The sequence below is a fragment of the Eumetopias jubatus genome, unplaced genomic scaffold (assembly GCF_037043125.1).
Source record: "Eumetopias jubatus isolate StellerSeaLion01/CBP00866 unplaced genomic scaffold, mEumJub1_p1.0 scaffold_4, whole genome shotgun sequence".
Lineage (NCBI taxonomy): Eukaryota > Metazoa > Chordata > Mammalia > Carnivora > Otariidae > Eumetopias > Eumetopias jubatus.
In genome coordinates this window covers 2,902,098-2,922,654 of record NW_028274810.1, presented here as the reverse complement: position 1 = coordinate 2,922,654, position 20,557 = coordinate 2,902,098, and the positions used below count along the sequence as shown (strand labels likewise).

Here is a 20,557-nt window from a genome sequence, read left to right as displayed (position 1 = left end):
CTCGGGGCTATCTGCTCACTTTTCTGTATAATTAGGTGTACTTCTGGAAAAGTTTGAGAAGCACAGATTATTACAGAAGCAAAATCTGGTAAGCATTGAAATAAAAGTGTTAAAGTGTTTATAGGGGTTCAAAGGAAGACCAATTCAGTTTAGATTCCAGCCCCCCCCAAAAAAAGACTTCATGAGGGAGGTGATATTTGAAATAAGTTTTGGTTTTGTTTTTTATTTAAGAGAGAGTGCAGTGGTGGGGGAGGGGAGGGGCAGAGAGAGAATCTTAAGCAGGCTCCAGGCCAGCGCAGAGCCTGAAGTGGGGGGCTCAATCCCATGACCCCAAGTTCATGACCTGAGCTGAAATCGAGTGGGACCCTTAACCAACTGAGCCACCCAGGCACTCCTGAAATAAGTTTTAAAGAACTTAGCAGTTTGCTGGGTAAAGATAAAGGAAGGAAGGGTATGAAGGGCTCAAAATGAAGGCCAAAAAAACAGAATTGAGTGCAGATATGTAGGGCTTTCAATGCCAGGATAAAGAACTTGTGAATAATTCAGTAATCCATCAGAGACATTTAAGATTTTTAGGCCAGAGAGTGGCAGATCAGAACTGCCCTTTAGGAAGATTAATTTGGAGGTTAATGAATAAAAATAATTCAGAATTCCAGGCAGAAAGACATCAGACACCTGGCACTCTAGCCAGGAGTATACTGCAATATTCCAGGTGGGAGATAATTGGGATTTAAACTAGAAATGTGATAGTTGAGAGTAGAAAACTGAGAACCTAACTGAGAAAGTCTGTGGCAGTGGAGTCTATGAGATTCATATCTGTGTGAATATAGGGAATGAGGAGGCCATTGGCTTCAGGGTGACTGCAGAAACAATAAATTCAAGAAGAGGAGTCAATTTGGGAATGGAATTGAAAGAACAGAAAATGAGGTGTTCAATTTTGACTTTTTAAAACCAGTGGGACTTTTGTGGAGATATCCAGGCAATGAAGTCTTTATAGACCTCTGAGATCTCCTCCAGAGCTAAAATTTTAGAGGTCTAGGAAATGTAGATGTAGAGTTTGGGAGAAAAGTAGAAGGTAACTATGAATAAAGCTTCTTCACATAAATGTAAATAAAGTTGTGGAAGTAGATGAGATCACCAAAGGAGAAAGAAAAAAAGAGCCCCAGGATGGAAACCTGGGCAAAAGTTGGCAAGGGACACAGATACACACGATCAAAGGGGTAAGGAGAAGAACCAGGAGAAAAGTGACAGAGAAATTAAAAGATGGAGAGGACAGGGGCACCTGGTGGCTCAGCTGGTTAAGCACCCAAGTCTTGATTTCACTTGGGTTGTGATCTTGGGGTCCTGGGATCAGGCCCTGAGTCACCCCCACCCCCACCTGCATTGGGCTCTGTGCTCAGCAGGGGGTCTGCTTGAGGATTCTCTTTACCTCTCCCTCTGCCCCTCCCACCGCCTGTGCGTGTGTGTGTGTGTGTGTGTGTGTGTGTGTGTGTGTGTGTCCTTGCACAGGCATGTGGTTAAAGAGTGAGGAGGTAGTAACAGTATATTTTTTTAAAGATTTTATTTATTTATTTGAGAGAGAATGAGAGAGAGAGAGCACGAGAGGGAAGAGGGTCAGAGGGAGAAGCAGACTCCCCGCCAAGCAGGGAGCCCGATGCGGGACTCGATCCCGGGACTCCAGGATCATGACCTGAGCCGAAGGCAGCCGCTTAACGAACTGAGCCACCCAGGCACCCGGTGGTAACAATATTTAACAATAAAGCAAAGAAGGGCATCAGGGCAATGAATTGAAGAGGAAGCAGCAGAGGATTTTCTTTTTTGGAAAACAGGAAAGATTCAAGCATGTTTTCAGAAAGGGCAAGGGGCTAATTGAGAGAAAATAAAAATGTAATTACCCATTTTTAAAGAGCAGATAAAGAAAGAATTAAAATCTCAGAGGAGATCATTAGATCAAGAGGGAGAGAGGCGGACAGGTTAGAGGAGAAATGTACAGAGAGATTTTGAAGTAGCTAAACATTTAGGGAAGTCACATTGAATGGCCTTGCTTTTCTGAGGTCAATCTTTTGAGAATAAAAAGGATGGTGGGGTGGGATAGAGAATCTAGGAAAAATGGGGGTGGAAACCACTATAGAAAATAGCAATGGTTCAAAACAGCAAGAAAGATCTGAGATTAGATGGGTATGGATTTGTAATAGTCCTAATCACCATGGCTTTGGTCAATAACTCTTGATTGCCTTAGAATGAAGAAAACAGACGTCCTGTTAACAAGGGCAAAAGACTGGAAAAGAAGGAACAGTGGAGGGAGGACAATGAGGAAGTCTAGATTGCTTTGCTGGTTTGTTGAAATAACTGATCATGGCATCTAGGCTTTTTAGGAAAGACAGAATAGAAAGGAGATGGGGGCACCCGGGTGGCTCAGTCGTTAAGCATCTGCCTTTGGCTCAGGTCATGATCCCAGGGTCCTGGGATCAAGCCCCGCATCGGGCTCCCTGCTCAGCGGGAAGCCTGCTTCTCCCGCTCTCACTCTCATTGCTTGTGTTCCTTCTCTTGCTGTGTCTCTCTCTGTCAAATCAATAAAATCTTTAAAAAAAAGACAGGAGATGAAGAACTGGTCATGACACAGATGAAGCTCAGATTTGGTGGGAATGACAGGGACAGGCAAAAGAGTAGGAGGTTGCAGTGAGAGGGGAATTTCAGTGTGGATCTAGGAAGGTGGAGAAATTATAGGTTATGATGAGCTCTAGCCTATAATTATAATTGATGGCAGATATGGCACGGCTATAAAGTCACCGACTTTGATGTAATCAAGTAAATGTGAAGTCACAAATGTTGAAGTCTCAGAACATAATCATAGGGAAGGAGGTTAGGAGAGGGTAACTGTGACCCCTATGTTGGGAATGAGCTATAGGTCTCCAACATATATATGTTATTTAAATATGTGAGGCACCACACTGTAATACCTACAATATTAGCTAAATATCTATGACACTTACCAAATGAGTTGTATTTGTAAGTGTTTAAAAGAACATTTCTGGCTGAGCTGGTCAAGGAATGTTTCAGACAAGGTAGAACCTAAACTGGGACGATAAGGATGAACAGGAAGGTTGGAGATTGGCAGGGGGTGGGGAGGGAGGAAAGGAAGACAATTTAGAAGACCACCTTATCTTATAAAAGGTTAGAGGGTAAATGAGGACAGTGGAAAAGGGAGACAGAAACTATAGCAAGAGTAACAACTTCCTAGAGAGAGAGCGATCCTACTAGCCCAATCTGTATTTTTGAAAAGTCCCCTAAAGAGAGTCTACAGATAAGGCTGATCTGGGAACCTATGTAGAAGCAGCAAAACATGAAGCTGTTTAGGTTGCTGGGGTCCTGGGGTGACTATAAGTCATGCTAAAGTTTTGGGGTTTCATGAAGACAAAGGGGAACCTGATTTCAAGCAGGAAAATGGTATTGTTAGAAGGGATTTGGAAAGATTTATCTGGTAGCTGCGTGAAGAGTGGACTGGAGGGATGGGGGAGGCCAGCTGGACCTCCGACTGTGGTGGCTCAGGGAAGACTTGAGAGGCCTGATCAAAGACAGAGGCCATGTGAATGGAGAGGAGCTGAAGAGACAAAGGATATTGGACGTGGGGAATAAAGATGAGGAGAGAACCAGGGATGAATCCCAGGTTCACGAGTGAAGTGCCATTTACAGAAAAGCAAATCCAAGAAGAGCAGATTGGAGGAAAGGAAGTAGGGAGAGAAGGGGACTTGAACGTCTTACCTTTCAGGGTTTTTCCTTTCCTGTGTCTGAATTTTTCAAGTCAGGACCCAAATCTGTTCACAGAGTATGGAGATGGGGTATCTGGGAATGACACTGTAAAATGTGTCAGTGCTTTAGCTACATTCTTCAGAAGAATGGCCACTGAAAAGAAGTGAGACTGCAGAGATACCGGGTTGAAGACCTATGCTATCAGCACCCTCTGATGGGCCAAACTGAGAACACCAGGAGATTAACCAAGCTCTAGCCTCTCCTTGCTTCCTGTACAAACTTATACTCTTAGAACGGGCCTGAGGTGTAGCCTCAGTAGCTAAGTGATCCGACTAGTACAGTGTTAAAGATAATTTTCTTTCTTAAAGATTTTATTATTTGTCAGAGAGAGAGCACAAGCAGGGGGAGCGGCAGGCAGAGGGAGAAGCAGACTCCGCGCCGAGCAGGGAAGCCGATGCGGGACTCGATCAGAGGACACGAGGATCATGACCTGAGCTGAAGGCAGATGCTCAACTGACTGAGCCACCCAGACCCCTAAAGATAATTTTTTAAAAAGATTTTATTTATTTATTTGACAGAGAGAGACACAGCGAGGGAGGGAACACAAGCAGGGGGAGTGGGAGAGGGAGAAGCAGGCTTCCTGCCGAGCAAGGAGCCCAATGTGGGGCTTGATCCCAGGACCCTGGGATCACGACGCGAGCTGAAGGCAGATGCTTAACGACCACCCAGGTGCCCCGCATGCATGTTTTCTGACATCAAATTTTTAAAAAAGTGTGAAGAGGATTCTAATTAAAAGATTAAAAATTTGTTCTTCCCCTTTTCCACATAGCTAAAATGCCTGTAGACATATATTCATATGATTTCTAAAAATGTTTTACTCCCTAAAATAATAAAAATAATTGTTTTAATGCTGAAATAAATTAGGTAGAGCTTTTTTCCCCTATTATCTATTACATGTATACATGGATCTCTGTTCCTGTGTCCCCGATTCTTCCCCAGGCTTTGGTCTGTCTTCCTTTTCTCTTCACTGAGTTCCAGTAAAAAGAGACAGACAGACATGACTGTGTATTAAGCGAGAAAGGAAGCCATCTCTCCTAGGAAGCAGTAAAATGATCTCAGAATGCAAGTCCAACAAAGCAAGGGTCACCTCCTGGCAGAAATCGCCTATTTCTAGCAGTCCAACTTACTGCCATTAGTTTCCTTTACATCCCAAATTATAAAAAAGTAGATTCAACTGGGGAGGAGGGATCAAGTACTCCCTAAGAGCTTTTCAAATAGATATATTTTGTGTAGATTTTTTTCCCCTGAATATCAATAATTTGTCCACCACTTTGGTTTTTTCAACCTACTTGAACCTCCCTCAGTGTAATAGCATATTTTATCTGAACTTACTTTAGAAATCAGGAATCTAGGGGCTTTTACCCCTTCAGAGGGACTTCTTGGCCAATCTACATGTTTCTGCCACATAAGTAGGCCCAGTAGATGCACATCATTTTCATGATTTGATGGGAAAAAATTCAAAGCCAAAATTTTTCTTGCATTTCAGAGATGTTGAAATTCCTCCCACTCCCATGTTGAGTACTTCTTCAAAGATTTCTGGATATTTAAAGCAATAATACCTCAAAATATTTCTGAGTTAGCCTAATATTAAAAGCAAAAATTTCAGGGCGCCTGGGTTGCTCAGTCAGTTAAGCGTCTGCTTTGGCTCAGGTCATGATCCCAGGGTCCTGGGATTGAGCCCCGTATTGGGCTCCCTGCTCAGCAGAGAGTCTGCTTCTCCCTCTCCCTCTGCTGCTTCCCCTGCTTCTGTGCTCTCTCTCTCTATCAAATAAATAAATAAAATCTTAAAAAAAAAATTTCTCTTCAGCTCTGTCACCTCAGCTTTTCTTAAAGTCCAGGTGGAGGCCAAAAAGTTTTTTAGATAACTTAGGCTAAACTGATTTATATTAAACTAAATTAGGGGCACCTGTAGGTTAAGCATCAGACTCGTTTCAGCGCAGGTGGTGATCTCATGGGTCGTGGGATCAAGCCCAGTGTCAGGCTCTACACTCAGTGCATCGTCTGCTTGGGTTTCTCTCTCCCTCTCCCTGTGCTCCTCCCCACCCCCATGCTCACTCTCTCTCTCTCTCTCTCAAATGAATCTTTTAAAAAAACTAAATTAGACTTCTGTTTGGGTGTGGGAGAGATGGTTATGATCAAAGAGGGAAAAGTACAGAAGGTAGCAGAAGAGCTGAATGGATTCTTTCTTTTTTTAAGGTTTACTTATTTATTTGAGAGAGAGAGAGAGCAGTAGGGAGGGGCAGAGGGAAAAGGAGAGGGAGAACCCCAAGCAGACTACCTGCTGAGTGCAGAGCCCAACACCAGGCTTGATCATGACCTGAGCCAAAATCAAGAGCCAGTACTTAACCAGCTGAGCCACCCAGGCACCTCAGATTCTTAAGAACATCAGGAACGTTTAAAAGACTGAGCAAATATTTATTTTAAAATGCTTAAGGCAATACAAAATATGTTCTAAAAATAGATGATTTTTTGGGGTGCCTGGGTGGCTCAGTCAGCTGAGTGTTGTACTCTTGGTTTCAGCTCTGGTCATGGTCTCAGGATCCTTATCTGGCTCCAGGCTCAGCTCGGAGTTCTGCTTCTCTCCCTCTCTCTCTCCCCGTCCCTCCCCTGGTACACTCTCTCTCCCTCCCTCTCTAAAATAAATAAACAAAATCTTAAAAAAAATAGATGGCTTTTTTAATTGAAGTGTAGTTGACATAAATGTATATTAGTTTCAGGTGAACATAGTGATTCAACGATTCTATACATTACACAGTGCTCACTACCATAAATGTGGTCACCACACGCCATACAACATTATTACAAGATACTGACTATATTCCGTATGCTGTACTTTTCTTTTTTTTTTGCTTTTTAAAAAAAGATTTTATTTATTTATTTGACAGAGAGAGACAGCGAGAGAGGGAACACAAGCAGGGGAGTGGGAGAGGGAGAAGCAGGCTTCCCGCCGAGCAGGGAGCCCGATGCGGGGCTCGATCCCAGGACCCTGGGATCATGACCTGAGCCGAACGCAGACGCTTAACGACTGAACCACCCAGGCGCCCCCGTAATGCTGTAACTTTTCATCCCCATGACTTTTTATAACTGGAAGCTTGTAACTTTTAATCCCCTTTATCTATTTTGCCCATCCCCCAAACCTCTCCCCAGTTTGTTCTGTGTATTTGATTCTTTTTGTTTGTTTGTTTAAGGTAACTAGGATAGCTCATTCTTCTGTGCCTTTCCATTCCTACTGCCACTGCCCCTTGTCAATAAGCCAAAACTGGAGTCATGAGACCTTGGGAACGGTGGTTGGTGATTGTGGGCAAAAATATGAAGATCATTTTCTACACTCCTCTATACCCTCTTTTATTATCCAATCACTTCCTGAAGCAAGTGAAACAAGGGGGGATGTTTGTTTTTCTTTAGCTTAAGACTTATATTGAAATATACTTACAGAAAAGTACACATGTAATAAGTGCACAGCTCAGTTTTCACAAACTGAACACACCCAAGTAACCAGCACCAAGATTAAGAAACAGAGTATTAACTAGCACTTCAGAAACCCGCCTTGTGCTCCCTTCCAGTTACTACCCTCTGAGGGTAATGTCTAACAACACTGACCGGTTTTACCTTAACAGCGTTTTTCAGATAAATGGAAAAAGCTTAGTGGAGGAAAAGAAGTTGGAAAGGAGAGGTCCAGACAATCTAAAAAGAAGAGGAGAAGGGAGGAGGGGAAGAAGAAGAGAGAATGAAGATGGGGAGGGAGGGAAAACAGAGGTTTGAAGAAAGAGAATCTGCTACCTGCTTGGCTGCCCAAGAAACCCAACTGTGATACTCTCCTTAAGCTTGCCTCTTTCAGGCGCCTGGGTGGCTCGGTCGTTTAAGCGTCTACCTTCAGCTCAGGCTCAGGATCCCAAGGTTCTGGGATCGAGTCCCGCATCGGGCTCCCTACTCAGGGGGGAGTCTACTTCTTCCTCCGCTCTGTTCGTGCTTTCTCTCGCTCTCCCTCTCTCCCAAAAAAAAAAAAAAAAAGCTGGCTTCTTTCTCCTGCTCCAGCCTCCCACGTCTTTCTCCAACCCACTACCCCACCTCCATTGACAGGGTTTTAAGGTTGAAAGCCCTTTGCTCCAACTCTTCCTCACAAGTCTTAGGTAGCACATTAAATTTCATTAGTGATCCATTCTTTGGGGTTATAATTGTCCCCTTTTGACTGAATACTCTTTTAAATACAAAAACTACAACAAAGAGTAAGCCACTATCAGCTGACACTAGGTAATTTTCTTCCTTTTCTGTGATTTTCTCTAGGGTCTTCCCTGGGCCAATATTTCACACTGTAGCTGTTAAAGTTTCATGGTCCTGGGATCAAGCCCCACATCGGGCTCCATGCTCAGAGGGGAGCCTGCCTCTCCCTCTGCCTGCTGCTCCCCCTGCTTGTGCTCTCTCTCTGACAAATAAATAAATAAAATCTTAAAAAAAAAAGAGAGAAAGAAAAGAAATGAGCAAAGACATTGTTGGGTATTGTCTAGAGGAGTCTTCAGACTTATGTGATCTATGCCTTTTGTTGTCTTTGAACTATTTTACAATTTTTAAGTTGAGAAAACTGATGGCAATGCAAATGATTTTTATTCATAGACAATTGAATTTTGTCTAGCAAGATACAACTGATTTCCACCCTGTGAAAAAGTTCGTCCTAAACATTATATTTTATACACTGTAGATATTGATTAATTTTACCTCTATTAGCAAGCAAGTTCATTTCAGCATTCTTAATTGCCTATGTATATATCTGTCTTCAGATTTTCTTTTGAGCTGGTTTAACACCTTATTAGTTCCATCATTTGTGTAAGTTATGATTTTCCCTTTTTGAAAATTATCTTTAGGGGCGCCTGGGCTGGCTCAGTCGTTGTCTGCCTTCAGCTCAGGTCATGATCCCAGGGTCCTGGGATCGAGCCCCGCATCGGGCTCCCTGCTCGGCGGGAAGCCTGCTTCTCCCTCTCCCACTCCCCCTGCTTGTGTTCCCACTCTCGCTGTGTCTCTCTCTGTTAAAAATAAATAAAAAAATCTTTAAAAAAATAAAAAAACCCACAAATATTAAGTTTATGTTTCTATTAGAGCACTTATCAAAAAGTATCTTATTTTTCCAGTTTACTGTGAGTTATTGGGAGTGAAATTGTATCCTACACAACTTTTTATTGTCAACACCCAGCAAGTGCCAGTGTTTGGCACTTGTGCCAAATTTGTAAGTACTCAATATTTGGGGGATTAATGAATTACAAGCAATAAAATATCAAGCAGTGTTCTCAAAATTTAACATGCAGCTTTTGGAGACTGTGTTTATTTATTTATTTTTTAAAGATTTTATTTATTTATTTGAGAGAGAATGAGAGAGAGCACATGAGAGGAGGGAGGGTCAGAGGGAGAAGCAGACTCTCCACTGAGCAGGGAGCCCAATGCGGGCGGGACTCGATCCCGGGACTCCATCCCGGGACTCCAGGATCATGACCTGAGCCGAAGGCAGTCGCTTAACCAACTGAGCCACCCAGGCGCCTGGAGACTGTGTTTAAAATGCAGCTTCCTAGAGGCGCCTGGGTGGCTCAGTCGTTAAGCGTCTGTCTTCGGCTCAGGTCATGATCCCAGGGTCCTGGGATCGAGCCCCACATTGGGCTCCCTGCTCTGCGGGAAGCCTGCTTCTCCCTCTCCCACTCTCCTTGTGTTCCCTCTCTCGCTGTGTCTCTCTCTGTCAAATAAATAAATAGTAATCTTTAAAAATAAAATAAAATAAAATGCAGCTTCCTAGCCCTTAACCTATACCAGAGACGGATTTATCAGGAACCTGCATTTTAGCAAGGTAACCCCCACCCCAAGATGATTTTGGTGCAGTACTCTTTGCACCACATTTTGAGAAACATTGTATAAAGGATGACTTAAGGGAACAATGCTTTGCTTGAAATAAAATTAACAAGTATAAACAATCCTGGTAAATATATTTCTTATTGTCCCCTGTGCTGTAGACATTATAAAGAAGGGAAGAACAATAAGCCAATTACAAGCACAATTATCTTTTTGTAGACGCCACTTTTAGGCAACAAGCTTCAGCAATGGAGACTTGAGCAAGGCACAAGGGCCCACCATAACCACTGGCTGAATACAGACAGGCCATCAGGTGACCCACCTCAAAATATCCAAGGCCCTAACTAACCAATGGGCTACTTACAACCAGGCACAGTTACCTAAAAGGGGAAAATTCCCTATGTCCCCATACCTCCTCACCTTCTCCCTTTAAATACAGTCCCCACAGTCTCTGCTTTCCTGTCCTGCCCACCACTCCCTTGCAATGTATTCAGTAAACTTCTCCTCTTTCTGCTTCAGGTGAAATCCTTTCACCACCTGCACCTCCAAATTCCACCCGATCGGGTTGCCTCACATTTGGGGGCCCCATCTAGTTGGGAGAGACACCATACTTTTCACATGTTGTTAACTCTGTCACAGTGAGGTATGTTACCTGTGTTGCGAACTTAAAGACTTTCAGCTCTTAGGTAAGTTTAGGTGTCATTTGCGAGTAGATAATAGGATAGAACATACTCCTTTTCTTCATGATAATAATATTATAATTGGGTAAATTATTTTGATTGAGGGGACATTTTTCAGACCACGACATTAGCTACTCTTCAGGTTAGCCTTGATGTGCCTGCCCACCCCCCGCCCGGCCTATCTATATATGTTACGACTCCACATATTCCTAATTTTCTACACAGGATGAAACAGGCTGGTCTCCTAGTGTAAAGGGATAGTGTTATTGGCCTTGTGTGGAAAGTTCTTATTTCCAGTTAAAATAACTGAAGTTGTAAAACCAGAGAACCAAAAATTGATATTTATTGTACAGAAATGTGAAGGCCATATGCATTAAAGGAGAAGGTGTTTTGCAGTGAATACAGATTCAAACTGAAGAAATCCTCATTGAGATACAATATAAAAATAAACACTGACCAAGAGTTGCAAGAAAGAACTCAACTCAACTTCTGCCCCCCATTCCCCCAATCAAGCTGATACTTTCCACAGGAAAACCTGGTTTCAATTCCTGCTGAATTGTTCAAATGGAAAGGAAAACTAAGTCAGGTAGATACAACACATGGACTGGTTTTTGTACTTTCAGAGAGCCAGACTGAAACTCTACTCGGGCTCACATTTAGAATTCATTTCACACAAAAATTTGTATCTCTAGTCACATAAGCAATACCTGAAGTGAAAAACTTAATTGAGTTAATTGAGTTGGGGAATTTTGTGGGGCTAAACAGGTTTGCGGTAGGAAATCAAAGTTACAATCATTCTTGTAATTACTGAATATCTGGTATCAGGTCTGGGTTGTCTGTATTAGCTCTCTGACAACCTGTTTCTCTGTAATGGTCACGAAGCATGCTCCCTTAAATATTAGCATAATAAATGCTAGACCTTAGCACAACTTGGTGCCTGTCCTCTTTATATTCCCAAACACTAGACTTTATATCAGCATGCTTTTGACACCAAATTGCTCTTCTAAATAGGATTTATCTTAATCTTCTCTTTGCACTCACTATTGAATTGAAAAAATTGAAACTTTTTAGAGATTTGGGTAGATAGATGGTTGTGTTGAAACAAGACTAATGACTAGGAGGGTAACTGTGAATTAAATGTAGACAAAAATACTCCTACAACCCTTAAACATAGACAGAATCTATCAATTTATGAAGCAAGTCGAAGATAGGGAACAAGAACTTCTGGAGTTTAGATAGACTGGACTCAGGATGCTGCTATTCAGCAACTGAAATTTATAACTCCCTCAATTCAGAGACATGTAGAGTCTATCTGGAGGAATCAGGACAGTCATGTGCTAATGCGTGGAAATTCTCATGCTACCTCCCTCCCTTATAAATCACATAACTAAAGGCTGAAGGACATGGTTGATACATTTTCTTTTTCATTCAGACTTTTGTCCTAATGAATGAAGGGGTAGGATAATGCTAAGAGAGAGTATAGAATATATTTCTGATTCTAGGGCTGTGAGAACCAGGCAATCAAGTTTGCAATCTTTTCATTAGGTTAGAAAAGGAAAGAAGAAAAAATCATTAGTGGGACATACAATCCCAGAGACCATCTGCTCCAAAAATTAGTTTTGTTTCCACTGCCCCTTATTCAAAGAAACAGTTATTTCAATAACTACATTACTTAGTAGAGTCTGAGAGACAAAGACTGTGAAAACATGTATTTAAGGTAGAAAATAGGGGCCGCCTGGCTGGCTCAGTCCATAGAGTATGTGACTCTTAACCTTGGGGTCATGAGTAAGCCCCACGTTGAGCGTGGAACCTACTTAAAAAAAAAAAAAGGATAGAAAACAAATTTTAAAAAACTTAATAAATGGTTTGCTCTATATCTCACTCACATTTTCTGACTGGAGAACTTCAAATCCCACTTAGGTATTCCTGCTTATCCAAAAGCACACTGGGTGGAAGTAAACCAAGAAATGAGAAAAAATGGTGCCTGTTGGGTGTGTGTGGGTTCACCTAGTTTATTCACCTCTGTAGTGGAAAAATAAGGAGAAATAGTCTGTTTACAATGGCCAAAGTTTATGGAGAAGCCCTGAAGCTGCTCTCCCCAAATCACAAATCTGATTCAAGAGAAGGAAAAAAATGATGAAAAACATCTCATCACACAAAACTCAGTGTGGTGTCTCTGACAGTCACCAGCCGGCAGGGGAAAAGGAGAAACCCACCCACTGGCTTTAGGATTTATTGAAGGCTGCCAGCACAGCCCAGATCATCTCTGTGGCACTGTGCTTTGTCCCCTCCACTTCAGGGTCCAGTTCTACTAGATCCTTGGCTCGATTCATTGCCACATCATACTTGTCATCTGTCAGTGAGGAGAAGACATTCTCTAGCACGTCAGAGGAGTGGGCTAGCACCAGGAGTGCTAGTGTTCGCTTGTCCATACGCTGAGGGTCATTTACCCACCGCTCTAGGACACTATCTTGAAGTTTTTTGACTAGTCGTTGTTTCTCTGTTGTATTGGTCACTGGATGAGTAGTCATATCAAATAGGAGGAAATTCTGCTTCTCAGTGGTTAGAATACCCTTTTCTACTAGGTTCTTTGCAATTCGCTCTCTTACATTTCTCAGCTGGTACTGTAATTTGAAGGGGTTCCAGGTCTCACCTTTGGGGAAAAAAAACAAAAGACTTGAACAACACTATAAGCCAACTAGACCTAACAAGATATCTACAGAACATTCCACCCTAACAGCAGAATACATATTTTTCTCAAGTGCACATGGAACATTCTCCAGGATAGACCATATCGTAGGCCATAAAATCGCCTTAATAAACTTAAAAGGACTGAAAACATCCAAAGTATGCTCTCCAACCACAACAGAATTAAATTAGAAATTAACAGACAAAAATCTGGGAAATTCAAAAATATGTGGAAATTAAGCAACACACTCCTAAATAACCAATTGGTCAAAGAAGAAATCACAGGGAAATTTAAAAAATACTTTGAGCTGCATGAAAATGAAAACACAACAGACCAAAATTATGGGCTGCAGCTTAAAACAGTGCCAAGAGAGAAATTTATGACCCCAAATGTTATATTAGAAAAGGAGATGTCAAATCAATAACCTAACTTCGTACCTTAAAAAAGTAGAAAAAGAAGAGCACATTAAGCATGAAGGGAGCAAAATAAAGCAAACAGTAAAGATTAGAGAGGAGATAGATAGAAACAATGAAAACAATAGAGGAAATCAATAAAATCAAAGTTGAAAAGATCAACAAATTGACAAACCTAGATTGACCAAGAAAAAAGAGAGGACTCAAATTACTAAAATTAGGAATGAAAGAGGAAACATCACCACTGACCTTAAAGAAATAAAAAGGGTGGTAAGAGGACACTATAAACAACAGTACGCCAACAAATTAGATAACCTAGACGAAATGGACAAATTCCTTGAAACACACAAATTATCTAAATTGACTCAAGAAGAAAAAGTCTGAATAGATCTGTAACAGTAAATAGATTGAATAAGTAATTTAAAACTCCCCCCAAAAAGCGTGGTTAAGATGGGTTACTGGTGATTCTACCAAATGTTTAAAGAATACTACTAATCCTTCACAAACTCTTTCAAAAAAACAGAAAAGGGAACACTTCCTTAAGTATTACTCTGATACCAAAACCAGACAAAGACATCACACAAGAAAACTATAGACCAATACCCCTTATGACTATAGGTACAAAAATATTCTACAAAATACTACCAAATAAAATCCAGCAACATATAATAAACACTATGTAACAAAATTAGGTGGGACTTATTCCAGAAATGCAAGGTTGCTTTAATATCCCCAAACCCAATTATGTAACACATCATATCAATAGAATGAAAAGCAAAAACCAAATGATCATCTCAATCAACACAGAAAAAGTATCTAACAAAATTCAACATACTTCCATGATAAAAATACTCAACAAACTAGGAATAGGTAGAATCTTCCTCAACCTGATAGAGGACATTTACAAAAAACCCACAGCTAGCTTCATACTTAATGGTGAAAGAGTCAGTGTTGTCCTGCTAAGATGAGGTGTAAGACAAAAATGCCATTTTTATCACTTCTATTTTTTTTTCCTGGAGGTTCTAGTCGGGCAATTAGGCAAGAAAAAGAAATAAAAGCATTCAGATCAGACAGGAAGAAGTTAAGCTATTTTTATTTTCAGATGACATGATCTTGTATACAGAAAAATCTAAGGAATCCACTTAAACTATTGCAACAAATTCAGCAAGGTTGCAGGATACAAGATTAATATACAAAAATCAACTGAATTTCTATTCATTAGCAACAATTAATCTGAAAATAAAATTAAGAAAACAATTACATTTATAACAGCATCAAAAGGAACAAAATACTTAGGAATATAACAAAAGCAGTGTAAGATTTGTACACTGAAAATTATAAAATATTGTTGAAAGAAATAAAGATTATCTAAATAAATGGAAAGGCATCCCATGTTCACAGATTGGGAAACTTCATTTTATTAGGATAGCAATATTCCCCCACACTGATCTACCGATTCAATACAGTTCCTATTAAAATCCTCCCCTGCTTTATTGCAGAAATTGACAAGCTAATTCTATAATTCATATGGAAATGCAAAAGGCCCAGCATGGCCAAAAAAATCTTGAAAAAGAAGAATAACGTTGGAGGACTCACACTTCCCGGTTTCAAAACTACTATAAAACTACAATAATCAAAAAAACAAAACAAAAACCAAAACCTACAATAATCAAGAGAGTGTGGTATTGCATAAGAATAGACATATAGATCAAAAGAAGAGTCCAGAAATAAACCCATACATTTATGGTCAAATGATTTTTTACAATGGTACCAAGATAAATCATGGAGGACAGAACAGTATTAGGACAAATAGTGCCAGGACAACTGTATTTCTATCTTCATGCAAAAGACTGAAGTTGGAGCTCTATCCCATACCATATACAATTAACTCAAAATGGACAACAGACCTAAATGAAATAGACAAATCTATAATCTCTTAGAAGTAAATGCAGGAATAAATTTTTTAAAGAAGATTTTATTTATTTGAGAGAGAGAGAACACGTGCATGCAAGAGAGAGAGCATGAGTGGGAGGGAGAGGGGCAGAGGGAAAGGGAGAAGCAGGCTCCCTGCTGAGCAGGGAGCCCAATGCAGGGCTCAATCCCAGGACCCTGGGATCATGACCTGAGCTGAAGGCAGAGGCTTAACCGACTGAACCATCCAGGTGCCCCCGGAATAAATTTCCATGATGTTGGGTTAAGCAATCATTTCTCAGATATTACACAAGTAATAAAAGAAAAAAAAGTTTAATTGAAAAGTATTAAAATTGAAAACTTTATGCTTTGAGGGACACCATAAAGAAGTGAAAAGACATAGAATGGAAGAAAAGTTTTGCAAATCCTGCACATGATGAGATTTGTATCTAGAATATATTTGAAAAGTACAACTCAATAGTAAAAAAGGTAAACCTAATCAAGAAATAAGTTAAGTATTTGTTTTGGGTTTTTTTTAAAGAATTTATTTATTTATTTGACACACAGAGAGAGCGAGAGAGATCACAAGCAGCAGGGGGGCAGTGGGAGAGGGAGAAGCAGGCTCCCGGCCAAGCAGGGAGCCCAACACGGGGCTCGATCCCAGGACCCTGGGATCATGACCTGAGCCAAAGGCAGACGCTTAACTGACTGAGCCACCCAGGCGCCTCAAAAAATAGGGTGAAGTATTTGAATAGACAATTCTCCAAAGAAGATATACAAACGGCCATAAGTACATAAAGATGGTCAACAACATTAGTATTAGGAAAATCCAAATAAAAGTCACAATGATATACCACTGCATATTCATTAGGATAGATAAAATAAAATAAAGCAGGGAATAACAAGTACTGATGAGAATGTAGAAGAATGAAAACTTATACATTGGTGTGGAAATATAAAATGGTGTAGCCACTTTGAAAAACTGGCCCCATCCCTGTCCTTAAGATGTTTAAAATCTAGGGCGCCTGGGTGGCTCAGTTGGTTGGGCGACTGCCTTCGGCTCAGGTCATGATCCTGGAGTCCCGGGATCGAGTCCCACATCGGGCTCCCTGCTCAGCAGGGAGTCTGCTTCTCCCTCTGACCCTCTTCCCTCTCGTGCTATCTCTCATTCTCTCTCTCTCAAATAAATAAATAAAAATCTTAAAAAAAAAAGATGTTTAAAATCTAATATGGGGTAATAGTGGGGAGACAAAAATAATATCTGAAGTGGGCCCTAATGACAACCTCAAACTGGACATAGATGATAAGATTCTTTAAATTGTTAATCACTGAGGTATGACATCAGGGATGAAGACAGAGTAGGAAGTGCCAGACATTCCTCTCTTCACCTAGACAACAATTATACTAGAATCTAGAATCTTTTTTTTTTTTTTAAATTAGGCTCCAGGGGCGCCTGGGTGGCTGTCAGTTAAGCATCTGCCTTCGACTCAGGTCATGATCCCAGAGTCCTGGGATTGAGTCCTGCACTGGGCTCCCTGCTCGTCAGGGAATCTCCTTCTCCCTCTGCCCCTCCCCTTGACTGTGAGCGCTCTCTTTCTCTCAAATAAATAAATAAATAAAATCTTTAGTAGTCTTTCTTCCCCTTTCACCTTAAAACAAACAAACGAGGGCACCTGGGTGGCTCAGTTTGTTAAGCGACTGCCTTCGGCTCAGGTCATGATCCTGGAGTCCTGGGATTGAGTCCCACATCGGGCTCCCTGCCCAGCAGGGAGTCTGCTTCTCCCTCTGACCCTCTTCCCTCTCATGCTCTCTATCTCCCATTCTCTCTCTCTCAAATAAATAAATAAAATCTTTAAAAACAAACAAACAAACAAACAAACGAACAAACCCAGGAAGATAGAAGTGAGTCGTTACAAAGAAGGGATCCTCAGTAATATTATCAGCAGATTTCTCATCAAAAAATTTGGAAGCCTGAAGGCAGTGGGCTAATATATTCAAAGATATAAAAGGGAAAAAAAAAACTGTCAAATGAGAATTCTATACCCAGAAAAACTGTCCTTCAAAAATGACTTATACTTCCCAACTTCAAAACTTACTGTAAACTATAGTAAGTAAAACAGTATGGTATTGGCATAGGACAAACGTAGATCAAAGCAACAGAACAGAGAGCCCAGAAATCCTCGCATCTATGATCAACTGATTTTCAACAGGCTACTTAAGACTATTCAATGGGGAAAGGGCAGTCTTTTCATGGATATGAGACCAAGAGTGCAGGCAACAAAAGAAAAAATAGATAAATTGGATTTCATCAAAATTAAGAACTTTTGTGCATCCAGGATTACCATCAAAAAAGTTGAAAAGACAACCTACAGAATGGGAGAAAATATTGGTAAATGATGATGGATCTGATAAGGGATTAATATCCAGAAAATATAAAGAACTTCTAAAACTCAACAGCAATAACAATAGGGAGCCAACAGGGTGGCTCAGTTGGTTAAGTGTCTGCCTTTGGCGCAGGTCATAATCTCAGGGTCCTGGGATTGAGTCCTGTGTTGGGCTCTCTGCTCAGTAGGGAGTCTGCTTCTCCCCCTCCCTCTGTGTATTCGCTAGCTCTCTCTCTCTCTCAAATAAATTAAATATTCAGATAAATAAAATCTTTAAACAAAAACAATAACAACAACAGAACCTAATTTAAAAAATGGGCAAAGAACTTGGATAAACATTTTTCCAAAGAAGATATACAAATGGCCAATAACCTATGAAAAGATGCTCATCACTGGTCATTAGGGAAACGCAAATGAAAACAACGAGATATCCCTTCATGCCTACTAGGGGAGCTAATAATTAAAAACAAAATAAAACAAAAAATAGAACAAGTGTTGATGACAATGTAGAGAAACTAGAAAGCTCATGCATGGCTGGTGAGAGTGTAAAAGGGTGTAGCCTGTAGAGGAAATAGTTTTATGGATTCTCAAAACATAGCACTATCATATGACCCAGCAATTCTACTCCTAGCTATATATCCAAAAGAATGCAAAGCAGGGACTTGAACAGATATCTGTATACTAATGTTCACAGCAGCATTATCCACAATAGCCAAAAGGTGGAAACAACCCAAGTGTCCATCAACAAATGAATAAAAAAAAAGGGTAGATCTGAACAATGGAATATAATTTGGCCATAAAAAGGAATGAGATTTTGATATATGCTACAACATGACCAGACCTTGAATACATTATGCTTAATGAAATAGGACAGATATAGAAGGACAAATATTGTAATTCCACTTATATGAGTTACCTAGTACAGGCAAATTCATAAAGACAACAAGTAGAAAAGAGGTTGCCAGAGAATGGGGGGGGCGGAAAGAAAGGATGTTTGGGATGATGAGAAAGCTTTGGGTATAGAGAGAGGTGATGGTTACATAACACCTAGAATGCATTTAATGTCACTGAATTATACATTTATGAATGGTTAAGACAATAAAGATAGTTATGCATATTTTACAATTAAAAAAGTTAACTATATACCCAAAAGAAATTAAAACACATCCACAAAAAACCCATCTGTGAATGTTCATAGCAGCATTATTCATAATAGCCTAAAAGTGGAAATAATCCAAATGTCTATTGACCGATGAATCAATAAATAAATGTGGTACATCTATACAATGAAATATTATTTAGTGATAAAAAGGAGTCAAGGTGAAACTGGGGAAGTTCTAGTAAGATTGGTGGATTTTATCAATGTCAATATCCTGTGGGTCATATTATACTATAGTTTTCTAAAAGGTTATCACTGGGGGATCTGGGCAGTGTATAAGGGATCTCTCGGTATTATTTCTTACAACTGCATGTAAATCTACAAATATCTCAGTAAAAATTTCAATTAAAAAATTGTCCCAGAAGGTGACACTGGTGATCTCAAAGTGTTCTGCTTTTTCCTAAAATTTTATACCACAGATCTATATATATATATATCTATATATATAAGTAAAGACCACTTTACTTATATTAAAGTTTTTGAACTTGCCCTTAAAAAAAAAAAGAGGATGAAGTACTGGAACATGCTAAAACATGGATGAACCTTAAAAATATTATATCTTAAGCCAGTTACACAAAATGTTATACATTTCATTTATATGAATATCTAGAATAAGCAAATCTATAGAGACAGAATGTAGATTAGTGGTTGCCGAGAGCTGGGCAGGAGGCTTGGAAAAAACTGCTAATTAGTATGGGGTTTATTTTTGGGGTGATGAAAATGTTCTAAATTTAGATTGTGATGGTTGCACAATTGTGTGAATATACTAAAATCCATTTAATTGTGTACTTTCCATGGGTCAACTGTATGGTGTGTGAATTATATATCAATAAAGATGTTAAAATTTTTTCTTCTGAAGAATATTTTTAGAGAACTTATAGGGTGGGGTGGCAGAAGTAAGGTGAAACTTTGGTGGAAAACTTTATGTATTGATTAACCATGCCTTTTCTGTCCCTCTTTAATACATTTAAATAGTGAACCATGTATTTTTTTTTTTTTTAAGATTTTATTTATTAAGGAGAGAGAGAGAAAGCACAAGCAGGGGGAGTGGCAGGCAGAGGGAGAAGCAGGCTTCCCACTGAGCAGGGAGTCCAGGACCCTGGGATCATGACCCGAGCCGAAGGCAGATGCTTAACTGACTGAGCCACCCAGGTGCCCCTGAACCATATATTTCTTACCCAGCAGCTTTAATTCCTGTACTCCTATTCTTGAACTAGTAGCATAAAGATTACAAAGTGTGGGATTTTTGAACCATTTTGAGCCATTTTACCTGTGAGTAGCTCTATCCATGTCTGGACGGTTTCTGTGGGTTCAGTTGCTTTGATGTGTTTGAGAGTTTCATCCAGTAAAACATCCCCTGTTGGGCTATCTGACTTTAGCAGTACCTTTAAAAGAAGAATCAAGGGACCCTAGTTCATTTCCTTAATTCAAATTAAAATCTTTCAGTATACCATATACGTATTATTGGTTAAGTGTTGTAGGAAATGCAAAGCAACTTAGTATACTGTTCCTTTCCTCAAGAAATTTAAAATTTAGTATGGGGTAATAGTAAGGAGACAAAAATAACATTTGAAGTGGACCCTAGCGACAAACTGGATATAAATGATCATGGAGACAATATGCAATAATAAGTCTTTGGGTCTGGAAAACCAACTTTTTAAAAAATATATTTGAGAGAGAAT

General features: G+C 40.1%; 1 protein-coding gene across 2 annotated transcripts in view; it reads right to left on the bottom strand.

Moving 5' to 3' along the window:
• Positions 1 to 10,644: 10,644 nt before the first annotated feature.
• Positions 10,645 to 20,557, bottom strand: part of GOLPH3L (golgi phosphoprotein 3 like) — a 40,180-nt gene continuing 30,267 nt past the window's right edge. For both annotated transcript variants that reach the window (XM_088022283.1, XM_088022284.1), the window contains exons 4-5: positions 20,146 to 20,260; positions 10,645 to 12,972 (exon numbers count right to left, since the gene is read on the bottom strand). In XM_088022283.1, coding sequence (XP_087878409.1) covers positions 12,545 to 12,972; positions 20,146 to 20,260 — 543 coding nt within the window. In that variant the 3' untranslated portion in view covers positions 10,645 to 12,544. The remainder of the gene's footprint in view (positions 12,973 to 20,145; positions 20,261 to 20,557) is intronic.